Source organism: Schistocerca serialis, chromosome 9, assembly GCF_023864345.2.
Source record: "Schistocerca serialis cubense isolate TAMUIC-IGC-003099 chromosome 9, iqSchSeri2.2, whole genome shotgun sequence".
NCBI classification, from domain to species: Eukaryota; Metazoa; Arthropoda; class Insecta; order Orthoptera; family Acrididae; genus Schistocerca; species Schistocerca serialis.
Window position 1 is genome coordinate 207342512 of NC_064646.1, and position 21525 is coordinate 207364036.

The following is a 21525-nucleotide window of genomic DNA, read 5'->3' on the forward strand; positions in this document are numbered from 1 at the left end:
GTTGTTCATGAAATTTCTTATGGAATAAAAGAACGTATACTAATTTTGATGCCAAATAATTATTCGCCTGTTACTGAGTGCTTTCCGCGTCTAGCATTAGTCATCCCTTCACCACCAAGCCCAAATAGACTGTTCAAAAAGTCTTCCAATTCATGTGATGTACGTTGGAAATCCTTGGCTGTGCTTTTGTTAATAATTTCAGTTGTCTCTGCTTCATATTAATTCTAAATTGCTACAGTTTTAATACAGAAATGACTTTGTTACAAGGTCTTTGATCTGTGCGACAGTAGCCTGAAAGTTTACAAATTGTATGCACATAGATTTATACAAGCAGTGGAATACATTTTGTAATTTCATAATATATATTTATCTTCCAGCTGGTGAATGCATCCTATTCATACTATGCATTGTTGGGTCATATGAAGAAGCACTAGGCCGAAATTCCTTGGAGCTGAATCGTCAATGAATAATGATATGCGCAGGTTTTATTAGTTTTTAAGCCACACTGAAATTCCGAAACCACATACACAAGTCTTGATACTAGCTTAAATTAAAGATGTAGTGAACAGAACAAAAGTCTTGACTGTTAATGCAATATTACATAAAGGATATTAAAAAAATTGATTAACGCAGTACTGACACTCTGAACTAATAGGTAAACCCACCAAGATGCACTGGAGCATTTCGTGGGAAAGGTGCCAAAATTAAAGGATGTATTTTCTTCTAATAAAAATTATTAGAAAACAACTATTTACATAGAAAATAAACTAAATATTTCTTTCTTACAATTAGTTTCTTTTGTTTAAATTTCTTTCAATGTAAGTGTTACATTTCTCTCTTGAAACAGGGGTTTCTGTTTCTATAACCTAAGATAACTTAGGGAGAATGTATACTTACAACAATATACCTACTTAAGATGTTGAAATAGGAAGAAATCCACATCAGCAGGTAAAGAAAGTACTGCAATTACTTATTCTGACAATCTCCCATGCCAGGGACTTCATCATTTCAATAACATAAAAATAATTGGTTACTGTATTTATAGATATGAAATGAGTACTTGGAATGATAGTGTATTAAGTTGCATAAATCTCTATACTGAAACGTTGACCACTGAATATATAACAAAAAATCACCGCTTTTAAGACAAATCTTTTTACACACTTTAATGTTCTGATAAATTTTGATTCATTTGTAGTTTAAATTTGTTTTATTCCTAATTAACTTGATTTACATCCACAACTAAACAAAAGTATGATTTTTTACATTTTATTTGCATCTGTAACTTTTTAGACACCAAACTAATTGCTTGTAAACTTTTGTAATAAAACATTTGGCTTCAGTATTTGATACACGTGATTTTATTCACTTTATGTAATGAAAGTGTGAAATTAATTTAGGACATCTAAATTATACATACATATATTCATGTACTATTCACAAACTGTTAAAATAAAGATATCAGTACATTTGGTTTAGCTACTAAAAGTATTGTATTGGAATGTGCACTAGCTCCTGTAACCCTACTTCTGCAGTGATCTCTGCTGCACACATACATTGGAAATGACTTCGAAATTTCATAGGAATTGTATCAATTGCCGAAAATATTGAAATTAGATTTCTTTAATTTATTATAAGCAAATGAAACAGTGTGTTCATTCATGGAAAGTGATCCTGTTCACTGTGATAGAAAATATTTAATTTTGCATATTAGGAATGATAATATATGTAGGACTTTTTCATAAATTACTGAAAGTCCAACAATGTCTAATTTGGTCATATGGATAAGGGTATGGAATGATTTATAAGCTTTTAATAGTAATTTACATTCCTTTTGATAGCTAACAGGCATTTCATTAATACCATGTATTGTAGATGAATGGTATGGTTCCATCGAAATAATATAGAACAAATTACTTTCCAGGATGCGAATGAATCATATTGTGCCTGTGGTTATGAGTTGGCCACTCATTGATTACGAAAGAATGTAGTGATTTAAAATTAATAAAAGAAACATATTAGCTTTTTACATTACCCATAGAAATCATGATTATACTTAAATTTAACAATAAAAATTTATAGCATATCATTCCAACCCTTTTCGAGAGGATATCACGGATATTATTAATACTTGTGTCGATATTTTGAATGACAAACCTTTAACCATTCTCAAGGTGAGTCGCTTCCTAGATTTTTTAAGCGTTTTAAACTATGGAGTAAACTCACTCCCAAAAAATGATGGACAACTCTAACAGCGAGGAAATCTTCAAGAAACATATTACAACACTTTGTTTTACAGTAAGTATAATCCTATTCCCTAATTAGAAATTCATTTACAAGACCCAGAAATTATTCTGGAAGAGCTGTATCAGATAAGATTTAAGACTGGAGACCATCTGACAGACATTTTTTTCTGTTGGACTAATGATCATAGATTTTTGTGGTTGTATACTGAATAACTATCAGACCTATTTCAATTTTTCACATACTGAAATGTAGTTCGTTCCTTCTAGTGCTGTAGATGTGAACATTGACATTCCTAACGAATTGTGATAGATAAAGAATGTTGAATTTTTAACCATTTGAACTGTTGCCTGTATGATGATGATGTTGTTACTCATTCACATTACTCGTCATTTATGTGCAATAAATACTTCCTTTGTAAGTGAAAATACGATAATTTTCTTAATATGTTCATTTGCTTGATTCTAAATTTGTGCAACGAACAAAGATTTCTACTCTGTGTTAGAGATTCTCATTGGCAATTTCATTCCAGTTCAAAGTGTCATTAATATGCAGACAGAAAATTATGTGTCAGTCAGTCCTATTTGCAATTTGACGACTGGCAGTGCATTTCCAACTTATAAATATCTTGTGTACTGGCACTGGTCAGTTTGAAAGTTGGTACGATATTTCAGCAAATTTACTTGTTGCCATTTCCAGATGGATCCTGCTGACTGCTGCTCAGTTCACATCAGGTCAGGTCAGGTCCAGTCAGGTCAGCCACCGGCGATATCCTCCGCCACAGCAGACAACCAAAAGTTTTATAAATTCTCTTCTATAATTAAGTGTTATATATTAGTTTCAGATGGTGTCAGATTGCTGTTCAGAACTGAATTAAGTGCTTTTCTTTATTTTTCAAAATCAGTGTGAGGTGGAAGTTTTCTCATGTATGTAATTATACCACATTTTAGTTTTCTGTTATATCGTATCCAGTGCTGAAAATGTTGGCCATAAATGGTTACTCACTGTTTGCTTTATTGCTGCAGTCGCCTGTTGTCAGATGTCACCAACTTCAGTCCTGCCAATCATCTTCCAACAGACCACTGTTTTCCTTGGACTTCTTTACACTTCCCGTCCACATTGCCCTCGGCCTTACTCAGCTAATGTCCTTAGTAGAGACTAGGTAAACACCCACAGCAGCATTCACTGCTCTTCCATTCGTAGGATATGTCATTGTTTTCACTGCATCCACCCCCATTCTTACATATTTATTACTCAGTTGATCCAAGCGTGTTGTTCTCATGCTTCGTCTTAACCAATCCATTTCGACAGCCTCAATTTTCCCCTTTGCCTCTGGTTCAACGTCGAACACTTTGAGTCATTTGTCAGAATGCTGTCAAGCAAAGCACATAGCACTACTTTCTTTGTTCATCGGGATATGTACCGACTCCAAAAGACACCATCTAATGATGTATTTGCTACCCTCGCTTGACTTACGCTGTTGGATGTGTCCAGTTCACATTGTCAGTCTTATAGATTACTGAACCCAGTCACTCGAACAGTTTCACATCACTCATCCAGAAAAACTCAAAATTGAAATGCTCACCACACCCACTTCCAACACCAATATATTCTGTTATATCCATATAGACTGTTAGTCCCTGCTTCTTATAAGCAGTCACTATATTTCTCATTCGATATGTGGCATCATCCCTATCCATTGCCATAAGTACCAGATCGTCACCAGCAATAACAAATGTGAAGAATAACACTGTACTGCCACACTCAGACTTCTGCACTGTCTATTCCAACAGCCAAGAACAAATTCTAAACTCAACTTAAGTACGGTTGGTGACATAAAGAACCTCGTCTTAATTCTTTACTTGTTTTAAAAGTTTCTAATACTACACCGCAAACGTTCCTTGCACTGGCGTCACAAAATTTCCACGAGCTGTATTAACGTACCATTCTTTCCAGTATTTCCCATTGCTGCCCTTAGTAGTTTCCTCTGCACGTAATCATAGGAGTTGTGTACATCTATCATCTATCAATACCAAAAGAAGATCTTGATTTGATTTTATGTTTTTTTTTGCGTACGCGAAAGAGATTATCAACACAGCTTTTCGCAACAGTAAAACCTGACTGTTTTGAGATACAACGACATGCCCAATCTTTAGTACTCTGAGGAACAATCTACTCACCGAAGTCATTAACCTACTCCTCTGTAATTAGACGGATCTTTTGTGCTCCCTTTCTTGTATATATGGTAATATGTAATATCTTCTATTCTTGGGTTACCTGGTATCTTTGAACCACTTTATTAAAAACAGATCCAGCTCCTTCGCTCCCGTAGACTGTAAGCTGTGTTTTTTGTTTTTATTTAATAGAATTTTTACGTTGTTAACAAATTGCAACATCCTCTAAACTTATTACGCTATTTAAGGCCATACGAATATGGTCTTTTCCGAATGTACTTGTCCTCAAAAAGCGATTTTGGTAGCAGGAGTCCAAAATTTTTGTTAATCATGTATTTTGCGTTCCTGTGGAGATATTTCCGTAGCAACTTCCAACTTTCCTTATATCTTAGTGAGAAGTGAAATACCAGGTTTCACAAATTTAGCTTTCATTTTTTAATGTGACGAATTATTTTCTTAAACATTTTCATCCGCTATTTCCCACCTGAAGTGTTACATTTCCAATAACACTGAAACACGTTTTTCTCTTAATTTCTGTACAAATTACCATAGACATAGACTTAAAAATCTTTTAGTAGTTCTTCAGAATTTGAAAGAGAGTATTCGAGTCAATATTGTCAAAAGCTTTCTCTAAGTCTACAAATGCTAGAAACGTAGGTTTGCCTTTCCTTATTCTGTCCTCTAAGATAAGTCGTAGGGTCATTATTGCCTCACGTTTTCCAACATTTCTACGGAATCCAAACTGATCTTTCCCGAGGTAGGCTTCTACCACTTTTTCCATTCATCTGCAAAGAATTCGAGTTATTATTTAGCAGGCATGATTTATTAAACTGCTAGTTCGGTAATTTTCACATATGTTAACACCTGCTTTCTTTGGGATTGAAGTCTGAGGGTATTTCGCTTGTCTCATACATCTTGCTCACCAGATGGTAGAATTTTGTCGCGACTGGCTCCCCAAGGCTGTCAGTAGTTCCATTGGAATGATGTCTACTCCCGGCGCCTTGTTTCGACTCAGATCTTTCAGTGCTCTGTCAAACTCTTCACGCAGTATCTTATCTCCCATTTCATCTTCATCTACACCCTCTTTCATTTCCATGATATTGTTCTCAAGTACATCGCCCTTGTATAGACCCTCTATATACTCCTTCCACCTTTCTGCTTTCCCTGGTTTGCTTAGAACTGGTTTTCCATCTGAGCTTTTGATATTCTTACAAGTGGTTTCTCTTTTCTCCAAAGGTCCCTTTAATTTTCCTCTCTATCTTACCCCTAGTGAGACAAGCCTCTACATCCTTACATTTGTCCTCCAGCCATCCCTGGTTAACCATTTTGTACTTCCTGCCGATCTCATATTTGAGACGTTTGTATTTCTTTTTCCCTGCTTCATTTACTACATTTTTATATTTTCTCCTTCCATCAATTAAATTCAATATTTCTTTTGTTACCCAAGGGTTTCTGCTAGCCCTCGTCTTTCTTTCTACTTGATCCTCTGCTGCCTTCACTACTTCATCCATCAAAGCTACCCATTCTTCTTCTACTGTATTTCTTTCCCCCATTCCTGTCAATTGTTGCCTTATGCTCCCACTGAAACTCTGTACAACCTATGGTTTAGTCAGTTTATCCAGGTCCCATCTCCTTAAATTCCCACCTTTTTGCAATTTCTTCAGTTTTAATCTACAGTTCATATCAAATAGATTGTGGTCAGAGTCCACATCTGCCCCTGGAAATGTCTTACAAATTAAAACCTGGTTCTTAAATCTCTGTCTTACCATTATGTAATCTATCCGATACCTTCTAGCATATTCAGGCTTTTTCCATGTATAAAACCTTCTTTTATGATTCTTGAACCAAGTGTTAGTATGTTTAAGTTATGCTCTGTGTAAAATTCTACCAGGCTGCTTCCTGTTTCATTTCTTCCCCCCACCCCCCCCCCCCCCAATCCATATTCACCTACTACGTTTCCTTCTCTCCCTTTTCGTACTATCACTATCGTAGTCACCCATGACTATTAAATTTTCGTCTCCCTTCACTACATGAATAATTTCTTTTATCTCATCATACATTTCATCAATTTCTTCGTCATCGGCAGAGCTAGTTGGCATATAAACTTGTACTACTGTAGTGGGCGTGGGCTTCCTATCTATCTTGGCCACAATAATGCGTTCACTATGCTGTTTGTAGTAGCTTAGCCGCACTCCTATTTTATTCATCATTCAGCCTTTTCCTGCATTACCCCTTTTTTTATTTTGTATTTATAACCCTGTATTCACCTGACCAAAAGTCTTGCTCTTCCTGCCACCGAACTTCGTTAGTTCCCTCTATATCTAACTTTAACCTATCCATTTCCCTTTTTAGATTTTCTAATCTACATGCCCGATTAAAGGATCAGACATTCCACTCTCCAATCCGTAGAACACCAGTTATCTTTCTCCTGATAACGACGTCTTCTTGAGTAGTCCCGGCCTGGAGATACGAATGTGGGACTATTTTACCTCCTGAATATTTTACCCAAGAGGACGCCATCATCATTTAACCATACAGTAAAGCTGCATGCCCTCGGGAAAAATTACGGCTGTAGTTTCCCCTTGCTCTCAGCCGTTCGCAGTACCAGCACAACATGGCCGTTTTGGTTAGTGTTACAAGGCCAGATCAGTCAATCATCCAGACTGTTGCCCCTGCAACTACTGATACGGCTGCTGCCCCTACTTCCTCTGTACTTTAGTAATTCCATTTCTATAACTACACAACGGCTGACTTTATTTCTGAAGGGCCTGATAAACTTTATTTTCAGCCACCTATTCCACAGGATAAATTTCCACTTCATTCTGTTCTCGAAACTCTTCCACATCTACTATAACGACAGCTCTAAAATGTGCCGTCCATGCAGAAATGGCAATCATTCTAGCCCCTGTTCTAATTTTAAGAGGATATCGAACTTGACGTATAAAGAACCAAACTTCTGATGTGTTTTGTAGAAGTAAGTGTTTTATGTCGGCACATTGCTTCTCCCACGCTTCCTCTTATCTCGGATAATCATTTTCTTTACTGCACTTTTAATTGTGTTGTTGTTATTTGCTCCTACCATTTAGAGCTTAACCATTTCTAGTAAGCAGTCTCCTTTTCTTCTCCTTAAGGCCTGAGTCACTCACACAGCATCTCCCACTCTTTCTTTCTCCTTCTGTCCCAACAGCCACCTCAGCAGCTTCCATTACACATGATTTTAAATTCTCAAATAGAGATGTTGCAGTTCCTTCTTCGCCCAGTCTGAGTTTCTGTTCGATTCGTTTCCGATACAGATGTCTTACTCTCCAATCCTGCAAAATCTCTCTGCATGCAGTAGTGGCATTTGAATACTCTGTCCTTCTGCCGGTCCCCTCTACATATTTGGATCTTAGGGGGATTATAACTGTTCCCAGTATTATATGATGATCCATTCCACATTCTGCCCCTAGGAACACGCTCACACCCTGAAATACCAGTATTCTATCTTGCTCGGCAGTTTATACGTCTATAACTGACCTTAAATTCGTAATTGGTTGATTCCGTATATACTTACGGATGTTGGAAAAATCCACAGATAATTTGACCTTGCGACTGGTCACATACTTTAATTAATTTACTCTCAAAGTTGTCCAGTGTTTTTTCACCAAACGTATGAACCATACCATTATTAATCGAGACCCAACTCCACTATTAAGTCCCGCAAAACAAACAACTCTTGATGTTAAGAAACTGCTCAAATACAATATCTTTAAGTCAGTAAAAATATTCCTCTTTATCGGGGTGGTAGCATCATGACAGGGAGCATCTGTACATATTACAACCAATTCAGTAGCGCATATTTCAGTCGCCAACTTAAAAAAAACTCTCATTAAATGCTACAGCCTGTTTTTGTGCAAAACATACGGCTCATTAGATATCATCTAGACGTGTCCTAGGACATGTACGAGTTTCACAGTGTTTCTTGTGTTTGGCAGTCGTCAGTGTTTCCTTGTTGAAGTCTTCAGTTAATGTTCTTCATACGCGAAAGTTCAGAGATTGCACACATATTCCGAGAACAGACCATTTTCGGTTTTGCAAATGCTATGTTAGACTCTCGAACCACTGGTCCAGTTGTAGCGTCCTTGACCAGTAACCTGTACGTCCTGCATTCACAGTGTGATCACAAGCACTGTTTAATTTTTTAATAAGACGTCACAAGTGGCCGTGGCTTTTGGTATAAGGAGGCCCACTCGCTCTGCAAGTGGCCTTCTGAAGGAAAGCGTAGCGGCAGACGCAGTTTCAGGCCAGTCTCTCGTCCTCGGTATGAGAAACTAGGTGTAACAGGAGGAAGAATCAGCAGTGATCAACGGCATAGGGAGTAAGAAATCTATGGAAGCTACTCGAACAAAGATACATATTAGGTTTCCACACGACATATGGTCTATAAATGAGGAAGTGTCATGGAGATCTCCCCAGCGGTAAAAGATTTTGATTTGTCCCTCTTTCGAATCCCTATAACGGAACTGCTAGGGAGGAGTGGAACAAGAGAAAAAGATTAAATAACGAATGAAAGGCACGGATTGTCAGATTTTGGAATGTGGTAGGTCAGCCGTGCATGCCTCATGTTCATGCCATTTATTGTTTGTCATCTTCTATTAGGGTACTGCCGCCTCGTTTTCTTATTCCATTTACTGGCGTCACTAACTTCCTGCTTACTTCCCTGCGAGTGGCATCAGTAACGCGTATCTATAGTGCACTGTCGTACCATCTCTCGAGCGACGAATAGTATTTCCAGGTCGTCGTGTGCCTCAAAGTTAGTTGGAGATGGACTAGTAGTGCAGTCGGGGACGGAGCAGCGGTCGGTGGTGAAGGAGCGTCGGGGACGGAGCACCAGTGAGGTGCGGGCAGCCAGTACTTGCCGACCGCTGGCGACACACATGCACTGTCTGACTGAAAGACACTGGAGCGGGAACGACCATTGGTTGGTCGTTCGGTCTGTCGTCCCATCAGCCGACGTCTGTTTGGTCCTTTCACTGTTTGTGGGTGGTGGCGGTTGGTCGGTTGGCGCAGGGCAGCGAGGAGATCCCAATCACGAGGAATCGGGCCAGAGCCGCTGCGGCATGCAAGCGCGGTTGGAGTTGTGAGGCACTTCTTGCGAGGGTTACGAAGTTCGTCGACCACCGATCTTGGACCCTAAAGTTGAGTGCTCACTTAACCTACTATCAAGCCTCAACTGCTGTCATTTCTCTTCGTTTGATCCTGGTTGTTGCTTTCTGCGAGATTCCTGCTAGCAGCAACGTGTGTGCACTGAAGTCGGCTAGAATTGCAGCCGTTTTCTTGGATGGGGTTTTACTTAAATTAATGCACTCCTCCATTAATGAAGTGAACCAGCGGTATCTTCTGCCTTGTGGCCGTTAACGTTCCGGTTACCTGCCCTGGGCGTTGACGTAGTTTTTGACATTACATTTTCCTTGTCGTGTCCTTGCTGCCCAGCACAGCGTGCAGTTCGGCAGATGAGGTATTGATGGTAGTTTTGGCCGTTTATTCTGACTTGGTTGGATTGGGCGCCAGTATCCAGAACGCTGAGATATTGACGGCTCGTTCTCGTTTCGCTCGTCGGGTGGAGCACACCTGATTTTGTTGGTTGGCTTATCGGCTGGGCTTCGGTTGGGTTGCTTTCCGATTAAGAGATTGTCGGTCTGGCGCTTGTCTCATTTAATTGTGCGTTAGTGTTACTTCCCAGACCGACCATTGGAACCTTCTGAGCGCTGCTCCTTGTGTTTTACATAGAGAATTCCTTTTAGTCTTAAGTACTCTGTGTGGCCTTCATCCGAGTTTTAGCTTATCAAAACTGTAAGTTTTTTTTTCTCTTCAGGCCTTAAGCCGTGAAATTGTTTTCTCCATGTTGTGAGGCCTTCAGCCGAGTTTTAAACTCTCTTAAACTGAAAATTCAAAATCTTGCTCTTGCCATTAAGTCATAACATTGTTATTTTTTTGGGTGTGAAGCCTTTCGAAGAGTTTGCATTAAATGTTTTAAGCTAAGGCCCTCAGACTTTTGAAATTGAAAGGTCTTCTTCCTAGGCCTTAAGCCGTAAAATTGTTTTGACGTAGTGTGAGGCTTTCAGCCGAGTTTTAATCTCTCTTAAATTAAAATTTGAAAATTTTTGTCTTGCCCTTAGGTCATAACATTGGTATTTTTTAGTACGTGGCCTTCAGCCGAATTTAGTGTGTCTTAAATTAAAAATTAAAATTTTTGTCTTGCCCCTGAGCCATAACATTGTTATTCTTTAGATGTGGCCTTCAGACGAGTCTTAATGATAGGTTTTAAGCTAAGGCCCACAGCCTGTTAAACTGAAAGCCCTTCTTCTTAGGCTTTAAGCCTTTAAATTGTTTGGTTGATATGCGGCCCTCAGCCGGGTTTCAGCCTATTTCGAAATAACATTGAATATCTTTGTTTTGGCCTTAAGCCATAACACTATTCTTGCTTAATGTGTGGCCTTCAGCCTATTTTTATTGAAGCAAAAAATGTTTTTTGAAAAAAGTGAAACATCAAGAAGAACTCCTATACCTCGATTTCTTGCTTGGCCATGGGCCTCGGATTTTCGTATATGGCTTTCAGCTGATTTAATTCAAATCAAAGGAGCTCTTTCGTTAAAAACCTTGAGAGTGTTTAATTCTTGCATAGGTTATTACGTATTTTAACTTTATATGTTGAGTGTAACTGACGGCAACTTATTTTGGCCCCTTTCCACACACATAACCTCACCTGCTCTGACCTAATAGTCCAGGAATTTCAGTAGGGAAGCTAGAAAAACTGAAAAGGAAAATGCAAAGGCTGGATCTAGACTTACGGAGCGTCAGTGAAGTGAAATGGGGGCAAGACAACGATTTCTGCTCAGATGAATAGGTGTAAAATCAACAGCAACAGAAAACGGTATAACGGGAGGAGGACTCATCTTCAATAGTGAAGTAGGGCACAGAGTGAGATACTGTGAACAAATTAGTTAAACGGATATTCTTACCAGAACCAACAAGAAACCGACACCAACAGCAGTTCAAGTATACATGTCGACATCACAAATAGAAGGTGAAGAGATAAAGACAATTTCTGAAGTAATTGGATGAGTAAATTATTACGTAAAGGGAGATGAAAATCTAACAATAATGTGTGATCGGAACTCTGTAGCAGTGGAAGAGGTATCGGCCACCATCTTGCAAGGTGTTTCTGATACGTGTCTACAAGATGCTTCTACATCTTCTTGGCTGGAGAACATGCTGCTACTAGACTGGGCTCATAACTTCACAGTTATTGGGGTGTTTGGTCATGTGGTAGACTGTGCACGGGTATTAAATGGCTAGAAACATTTTCCACAACTTCTTCCATTGTAGTCTGTGCCATTCGCTTGTATGTGGTGGAAGTTTCTGGACATTTTACAGAATAGTTGCTGTTTCCTGTTTATGAAAATTCTCAATTTTCTCTACATCAGCAATAAGAATTCACAGACGTTGTATGGTACACAAGTAAATCTTCCAGACAATGAAGAACGTGAAAAGATTACAAACTATGTGCTGTCTGCTTATGGTTTCAATTATTTACCTCTAATCGAAGTGAAAATCAGTAACACTGGATCCAATCAAGATAATACAAGTATATATGTTTAATTACAGCAGTAGTCACCAATTTTTCTCAATCCACGACATGAATGCGCGTAACACCATCAAATATAGTCACACCAAAAAATGGTTCAAGTGGCTCTAAGCACTATGGGACTTAACATCTGAGGTCATCAGTCCCCTAGACTTAGAACTACTTAAACCTAACTAACCAAAGACATCACAAAAATCCATGTCCGAGGCAGGATTCGAAACCGGCGATTGCAGCAGCAATGCGGTTCCGGACTTAAGCATCTAGAACTGCTCACCCACAGAGGCCGGCATACTCACACCAAAAAAGTTTTGCATCACGTCAGCTCCGAGAGTTCTGGAACCTGTACAGAAAATTAGAATAGAGTTCAACATAAAGATCATTTCCGCCCTTTTTGTTGCTTGTGAAAACCACACATTGCAGTTCTACCACAATACAGCGATATCTGGTACCTCTAATACCCAGCAGCACGTCCTCCTGCATCGAAGCATGCCTGTATTCGTCGTGGCATACTATCCACAAGTTCATCAAGGTACTGTTGGTCCAGATTGTCCCACTCCTCAACGTCGATTCGGTGTAGATCCCTCAGAATGGTAGGTGGGCCACGTCGTCCATAAAGAGCCGTTGTCAATCTATCCCAGGCATTTTCGATAGTATTCATGTCTGGAGAACATGATGGCCACCATAGTCGAGAGATGTCGTTATCCTGAAGGGAGTCATTCACAAGATGTCCACGATTGGGGTGCACATTGTTGTCCATGAAGACGAATGCTTCGCCATATGCTGCCGACATGGTTGCACTATCGGTCGGAGCAAGGCATTCACGTATCGTACTGCCGTTTCGGCGCCGTCCATGGCCACAAGTGGCATACACCGGCCTCATACAATGCCATCCAAAAACAGCAGGAAACATCCACCTCGCGTCACTCGCTGGACAGTGTTCATCCTGACCGGGTTGGCTCCAAACATGTCTCCGGCGATTGTCTGGTTTAAGAACAATGCCACACTCATCAATGAAGAGAATATGATGCGAATCCTGAGCGGTTCATTCGGCATGTTGATTGGCCCGTCTGTACCGCGCTGGTGTCATGGTTGCAAAGATGGAACTCGCCTGGACGTCGGGAGTGAAGTTGCGCATTATGCAACCTACTGCGCACAGTTTGAGTCGTAACACGACGTCCTGCAGTTGCACAAAATGCATTATTCAGCATGGTAGCGTTGCTGTCAGAGTCCCTCCGAGCCATAATCAGTAGGTAGCGGTCATACAATGCAGTAGTAGCACTTGGGCGGCCTCAGCGAGGCATGTCACCGACATTTCCTGTCCCCCTGTATCTCCTCCATGTCCGAACAACATCGCTTTCGTTCACTCTGAGACGCCTGGACGCTTCCCTTGTTGAGAGCCTATCTGCCACAATGTAACAATGTGGACGCGATCGAACCGCGGTATTGACCGTCTAGGCGTGGTTGAACTACAGACAAGACTAGCCGGGTGCCTCCTTCCTGGTAGAACGACTGGATCTAATCGGCTGTCGGATCCCCTCCGTCTAATAGGGGCGCTCGTGCATGTTTCTTTACATCTTTTAGCGTTATTAGTGACATATCTGTGTCTGTGTCTGTGTCTGTGATACAATATGCACAGTGAATGTCTATCTTCAGGAGTTCTGGGAACTTGGGTATGCAAAACTTTTTTTTAATGTGTGCAGTTACTGCAATTTTGATTAGTTTCTACAAATAATTTGGTTTCGGATGTCCTAACAAAAATAAGCAATGTATCATGTAGACTTAAACAATTTCGTATTACACAAATTATTTCTTTAGGTGAAATTAATATGTTACGTGTGCACAAAAGAAAAATGCAAATTAAATTCAAGAAAGGGAAAGACCGGTATTTGGCGACGTTAGTTGCCACGAAGGAAGAATATAACCTCTTACAGATACTCAAGAAAAGGTTTACAAATCATTTGAAACACAATATAAGGGAAAAACTGGTTACAGCTTGCAGGGATATAAGATGTTAGTATTTATTGTAAATACAAGTGTCAATGTAAAGTGATCATATATTCAAGTATTCACTGAAAATGATGTATCCAAGAAGATTACTATATTAGAGTGTACACGAAAAACTGTTTATGAATCTCCACACCTTTTTCGATTTGCTTCAGTAAACAGTCAAATTGTATCCAAACTTGGTGGTTCCAACATTGCGTATGTAATATAAACACAAAAATAAAGTTTTAAAACTGATGGAATGACTGCATTTAATGGTAATTCATTTACTAAAGTAGTGAACTTTACGTTGTATGAAATTCAGCTGGAATACATCGAAGAGAGGACACAGTCACCCAAGAGGAGGTATAATGTATAACACCATAACAGCGCAGAAAACAAAATGCTGATTAACAATTCCCAAATGCTTCAAGGTAGGAGAAGTTCTCTGAAGGTTGTACGCAAACTTTGTGTCTGCCATTGTGTACGAGGGTAAGTCAATTATTATCCGCAAAGTAGTTATAAAATTTTATTGTAATCAAATAGGAAACTTACAAGAACATCATTTTTTGACATATTCTCCTTACATTTCAGCGCACTCGGTCCATCGTTGTAAAAGTTTCCCGATGCCCTCATAAAAGACGGTTCTCGTTTGACTGCCGAGCCAGGAATACACTGCTTCTTTCACTGCTTCGTCCGAGGCAAATCGACAGCCCCTTAATACCTGTTTGAGTCGAGCAGAGAAGTGACAGTTGAGAAGGGGAAAGATCGAGAGTATATGAGGATGATCCAGTACTTCAAATTTGAGTATCGTTTCACCAGTGTGGGTAGCAGTATGCGGACGGTTATTGTCGTGCAACATCACAACACCTTTTGACTGCAATCCTCGGCGTTTTCTTCGAATTGCAGGCTTTAGCCTGGCAGTAAGCATCTCACTATTTGTTGTTGTGCCCCTTTTCCCATAACGTTCCACTACTGGACCGTGTGCGTCCCACTAAACCGCAAGCATCAGTTTTCTTGCGGACGGTTGGGTCTTAAACTTTTTCTTGCACGGCGATTTTGAATGTTTCCAGTTTATAATCTGCCGTTTATTCTCCGGCTCGTAATGATGGATCCATGTTTCGGCACTAGTAATGATCCTGTCTAGGAAGTTGCCCCCTTCGTTAACATAGCGATCTTAATGTTTTTTTGCAGATGCCCAAGCGCTTTTGTTTATGCAACTGTGTGAGTTGTTTTGGGACCCATATTGCACAAACTTTATGAAACCGAAGTCTGCTGTGGATGATTTCGTAGGCAGAACCGTGACTAATTTGCAGACAATGTGCCACTTCGTCAGTAGTCAATCGTCTGTCTAAAGAGAATCATTTGACGTCAACCCTCAATGGTTTCTTAATTTGTGGCAGTGAACGGTCGTCTGACTCCTTCATCGTGCGTAACACTTCTGCGTCCATTTCGGAATTTTTCAATCCATTCGTAGACTCACCGTAGTGGAAAAACACTGTTCCTTTACTGTACCGAAAGTCTTCGATGACTTTTGGCCCTGTTACGCCTTCCAACCACAAAAAACGGAACACTGAACGTTGCTCTTCTTTGGTGCAAATAGGAAGCAGAGCAGCCATGATTAACAGCACGGCGGCGATAACGAAACTAACCTAGCAGCTTGAAAATTGCAAAGATATAACAACAAATAAATAAAGCATGCGTCACCAATGTAAAACGACAGTCCTACAAAAATAAAACAAAATATAACTAAATTGCGGATAATAATTGACCTACTCTCGTATATTCCAGTACCAGGGATAGAGGCTCAGATCACCACATGTGCTGATTCCTGATCATCAGGACCTGGTAGGTGGTGTATCAGTTTTAGTTGAACTAAGACGAATTTTTAAAATATGGTAGACACAATGTTGGGGAGGAGAAAACATTGCAGCTCATAATCCGAGAGTCAATCGTGCCCTGCACCTGGTGGGTATGAAATCGAGCCTTTGTATCAAATTGAATAGGCTCGATGTTGACCTAAGCGTTTACGAAGTTGGCATGTTATATTTGGCGCTTGTCGTAGTTATACCTTCATATTATATAAATAATTCAGTTTTGTACATTTACATACCCTGTGGCCAATGGACCCATTATGTCTACTTGAAGGTTTTCATTGAACACAAGCATTCTGTGGGTATTATCATACAACAATATTTTAAGGTTCATCTGTATAAAATAAGAGACCTGAGATTATTTTTAATAGATTTACTAAGTTAAAAATTGTTTTTTTTTTAATCCTGAAATGTTTAGTAGAAAAAATTACGTTATGAAAACTGAAACGTAAGTAACCAGTATTATTTATCATAGTCCGTTGCCAAATTGATGTTTATCTTACTGACAATGAACAATTCATTAAATAAACAAGAAATACATTAATTTTTAATTGTTACACACCAGACTGTTACGGTACAGGCACAATCAACAATGCTGTTGTTGTTGTTATTGTTGTTTTGTGTTTGAGGGATACTAATGAACTTTTCCACATCCAGGTACATGGATTTCTGTAGAAAGGGACTAGAAGAGATTCTGATCATAAGCGGTGGCTCATTTCCACTGGAAGTTCCTTGACGAAAATACTTGTCTTGTGGAAAAGCTCTTCGTTATATATGGAATGTTGTGATTTTTCAACAATAAAGGCATTTTTAGTGGATACGAATACATTCATTATGTTGCAACATAGAGACATTGGGCAGGGTTTAGTTTGTCCCTGGAGTGTATAATTGTCCACTAGCTCATACGTAACATTCACACCAACCCACGTTCGCTTATAGAATTGTCCGCAGCTCGTGGTCTAGTGGCTAGCATTGCTGTCTCTGGATCACGGGATTCCACGTTTGATTCCCGTCCGGGTTGGGCATTTTCTTTGCCTGGGGACTGGGTGTTGGTGTTGTCCTCATTATTTTGAATAATTATTTAGGATGCGTATGAAACAGCACGGCTTGTATGCCTAAGTGGCCTTAAGAGAACGCAGGAGATCTCCCACCAAAACAGCATCTGGCGTTCTGCAGTGCCACTCCATTTCAATTGCTTCGGCGAAGTGATTTCATAGGCCTAATTGATACAGATCTTATGAGAAGATTCCCAAGAAATAACGTGAGGACCGATGCAGAAATGGCGGGATGCACTTCCCCTCAATCAAGAACCATTGTCAGTCCCTGTCAGTCCCTTGGTCCATCGGTCTCAGTGCAAGTAGTTGTAAAATGTTCTGCCTCTGGTCTCTGGGACAATACACTGTGGCTTGCTCTGGATGGCCAACTTCCCATGGCCAGTGGAAACCCTGTGGCTTATGCTGTGTCCTCTAATCGGCGTCCATTGTGCAAAAGCATACGACGAAGTATTCCTCCTCTCAGTCGATAACAGCTCTCACAACCGACCGTGTTCTCTGAACTGTTACCAATAAACCTCCCCTGCCACAGTCATGGCTGTCCAACATAACAAATGCTCAGCTCCGTTACCTCTAATAAAGTTATGCACAGAACTACCACTGAATTCAGTATTACAACTACTGACAACCCTCATTAATAGTGGCATTGACCACAGACCCTTCCAAACCTAATGAAAGTACCCTAATTCTATGTCCGATCCATTGAATAAATGAAGGGAAAATAAGGCAGATATATAGGCTTGCAGACTTTCATCTTAGTTGACAGGAATCTTCAAGGTAAGCGACAAAACGTGCTGTCACAGGAGACTGCTCGTCAACACCGGTCCTCAAGGGGACACACCCTGATCAACAGCTGGTGCAGCTCTCCACTGAAATGCGTGGCACTATTCCATACAAGGGCTCTAGTGCAAGACCTCTCCGTGTCTCTGCTATGCGGCTTTAAATTCTCTCTTTTCCACTTTGTACACCTCATATTGGAACATAACGGAAATAATAGCGCTGAAGTGCGAAAACATGATCACTCTCATTGGTTATCAATAAGAGCTATTGCACTAGTCTGACGCCTGAGGAAGATCATCAGAACCGACTCCTTCTACGTATCAACTTCTGCCATCTTTTATCTGGGTTAAATTAATCCTCGTTACCTCCTACCTGGGTACATTTTGTACCGAAAAGGCCACTGGCAAAAGGCGATTCACAAATTTATATACATTCTCGAAATACGACAATAGATTCTGAGAAATTCTTTTGGCCAGCCTTACCTTTGTATTGTCTTGTATTGTATGTTAACTGGGGACCTAGAAACGACAGAGAGGCTCCGTCCCCGCCGTAGCCGCAGTGGTCCACAACCCAGCGACGAAGACCGCAATCCACTTCACCCCTCCACCGCCCCACACCGAATCCAGGGTTATTTTGCGGTTCGGACCCTGGTGGACCCCCAAGGTAACGTCTCACACCAGACGAGTGTAACCCCTATGTTTGCGTGGTGGAGTAATGGTGGTGTATGCGTACGTGGAGATCTTGTTTGCGCAGCAATCGCCGACATAATGTAACTGAGGCGGAATAAAGGGAGCCAGCCCACATTCGCCGAGGCAGATGGAAAACCGCCTAAAAACCATCCACAGACTGGCCGTTTCACCGGACCTCGACACAAATCCGCCGGGCAGATTCGTGCTGGGGACCAGGCGCTCCTTCCCGCCCGGAAAGCCGTCGGTTAGACCGCTCGGCCAAGCCTTACCTTTGGCATGAAAACATTTCACCCATTTTTTTCTACATCTACAACATATACGTATCCGTATATGATAAATCCTCTCTATAATATTTACCATTCACAATAAATCTGCAATACATATATTTTAATTTCAATATATAATGCGCTCTCTCTGATTGCAGAAACTGATCTTTTATTTGACTTAGTGTACAACGTTCAATAATTTCCATGAGGCCGGCCGGGGTGACCGAGCGGTTCTAGGCGCTACAATCTGGAACCGCGGGACCACTACGGTCGCAGGTAAAAATCCTGCCTCGGGCATGGATGTGTGTGATGTCCTTAGGTTAGTTAGGTTTAAGTAGTTCTAAGTTCTAGGGGACTGATGACCTCAGAAGTTAAGTCCCATAGTGCTTAGAGCCATTTGAACTATTTCCAAGAGTCAACACTCACTAATTCATGACAAATGCAACAACTGGACAGACAAGTGGTATGTGCTATGTGCACATAATAGCAGTTCGTAGAAACTTGTTTAGCGCCTACAGTAAATCATGGTGTCATGGGAAAAAGAATTACAGCAATAAATGTGAATGAAACTGGAGATGGGGCATGTGTCGAATGAGGCATGTGGCAATACTAAGTTGAAGTGGATAACTGTGTGTGAGTATCCTCTGTGAATTACAGTTTGCAAACAGGATGCTAGACATGAATGCTGAATTACATGTAAACAAAATATTTGTGTTAGATATATGTAACTGTACGTGATATCACGAAAACAGAAACATGTTATCTCTGTAATGATAAACTTAACAAATGGAGTGTAAGTTAAATACACACATTAGAATAACAACAACGAATGCGTGATGTCAGTGGGGACATAGCCAACCAATGAGTTCACGGAGAATTGGTGTCAGGTTTGGTCATTAAGTGCAAGGCAAAGAACAATGGAAATTGGGAAAACATTGAAAATAAGATCTTACAGAGAAATACAATTGATATATATAATTGTTTCCAATTGTAGTCAAATATGTTATGATACCATTTGAGCGAGGTGAGAAATGGCAGTCTCAGAAACTGTAATCGTAGTTTTGAAAGTGTCAAATGACTTTACAGTAACCCTTCATCACAATTCACACGTCACTATCACTTTGGGCTGTGAATCGTGATCCAAGTTTTTTAGTACAGCTGTGGGGGGTGCCAGACGAACGTCCCACCCGTCAAAAGCAGCATGTTGTGAAACGGCAGACTCTTTTGTTTCCGTGTTGGGAGCACAAGGTGGCAATTATGACAGTTCGTGCAGACAGTCTTATTGGCTCCTCTAAATTGTGTTCTGATACAATTCGTCAATTATATAACTCTTGCAGTTCGTAATCCTGATTGTAGTGCCTCACAAGGTTAAGAGCGCATTAAACGTCGCTCTATGGTGAGAAAGATACGATCTGAAAGAATGAAGGAGTAACACAATAGGTGTGGTGTCGCTATTCAAATGCCAGTTGATGTTCGTTGGTCCTGATGATTTCCGTTTCCATGGATCACATGATTTGACTAGTCACGCTAGGAGAAAAAATGTGTTTGGTTACAACGTGGCTGAAGGTAATGAGTCACTAGGACTGAATTATCAAGAAGGTTGTGGGATCTGATTACTGGGAAATGTAGCAGTAATTATTAAAGATAGATATCTACAAGGAGCTTTTCAACCTTCCAGGAATCCTCCAGGTGGTCGTGCCCAGGGGAAGCACTGTGTGACTGTGTCACCACGTATGTCGTAGTGTCTTCCAGTTCTGGAGGTTGTCAACAATGAGTTTCTCCTCCTGGGACGCACTTTGGCACTTTTGCCTCACAGCATTGCGCTCACACAGGTAGGCAAGGCTACGTACCTCAGAAGTCCCATTCTGTCAATGGTTGTCTGCCTGGGGTCCCAGTCAGCTGATCACCACCAACTGGATGTCATCCCACTACCCAGTAGCCAAGATGCCTTTCCCGGCTGCACCACGTTGACATGAAGCATCTCGTGTATACGCCGTCAGGCGCCAGATCCAACTCTGCACACACTTCATACATGCCATCCGCAATCGACTGGTAAACTGATTTACAATAAGAATTTACAACGAAAGAAAGGCACTGGCAATCTGAATACAAAAATTGAATTTCCGTAATATATAATAATAAAAGTGACTCTTGCTATTGCTTAACTAGTATTGTAGTATGTACATGATGGTTCACAAATATCAAAAATATGGGTAAAATGAGGGTACAGTCTGTAGCAAGTGTAACTGCCCTTGATTCAGCATGCACTTTGAAAAGTACCAGTCCCACTACTTACCTTATGACAGCAAGGGTACATCCCAGTAACATGCATCTCCCACAACCAATTACGTCTTAAGATAATGTTTACCTATTCCCTCCACTATTAAACAACATGCCTCTTGAAGGTAGGAGACGAGGTACTGGCAGAAGTAAAGCTGTGAGTACCGGGCGTGAGTCGTGCTTCGGTAGCTCAGTTGGTAGAGCACTTGCCCGCCAAAGGCAAAGGTCCCGAGTTCGAGTCTCGGTCGGGCACACAGTTTTAATCTGCCAGGAAGTTTCAACATTCCTCTTATTCTAACGTACGATTAACAACAGCAATTACGACACAGAAAGTTCATTGTGGTGGCGTGCATGGTCGGGAAATCGGCACAACCTGTTGACATACTAGCACACAAACGACAACAATGATAGCTAAAGTTTATAATCGGGGTCAATCTGACATAAACATAAAACGTATGGTACATCTTTGCAGTAAAGTATTGCGGTTGACTAAATCTTATGAACATTGAAGTGTGTTCATACATTTCAACCCTAGATACCTATATCTTCCCAAGAG

General features: G+C 40.5%; 1 protein-coding gene and 1 non-coding gene across 2 annotated transcripts in view; both read left to right on the top strand.

Annotated features, from left to right (window-relative positions):
* The window catches only part of LOC126418975 (odorant receptor Or2-like), a 108718-nt gene extending 108193 nt beyond the window's left edge, over nt 1–525 (top strand). Inside the window, exon 5 of the mRNA XM_050086021.1 lies at nt 378–525. Coding sequence (XP_049941978.1) covers nt 378–434 — 57 coding nt within the window. The 3' untranslated portion in view covers nt 435–525. The remainder of the gene's footprint in view (nt 1–377) is intronic.
* Nucleotides 526–21147: 20622 nt separating this feature from the next.
* Nucleotides 21148–21222, top strand: Trnaw-cca (transfer RNA tryptophan (anticodon CCA)). The gene has a single exon. It is a non-coding gene; the product is annotated as a tRNA-Trp (tRNA).
* Nucleotides 21223–21525: the final 303 nt, after the last annotated feature.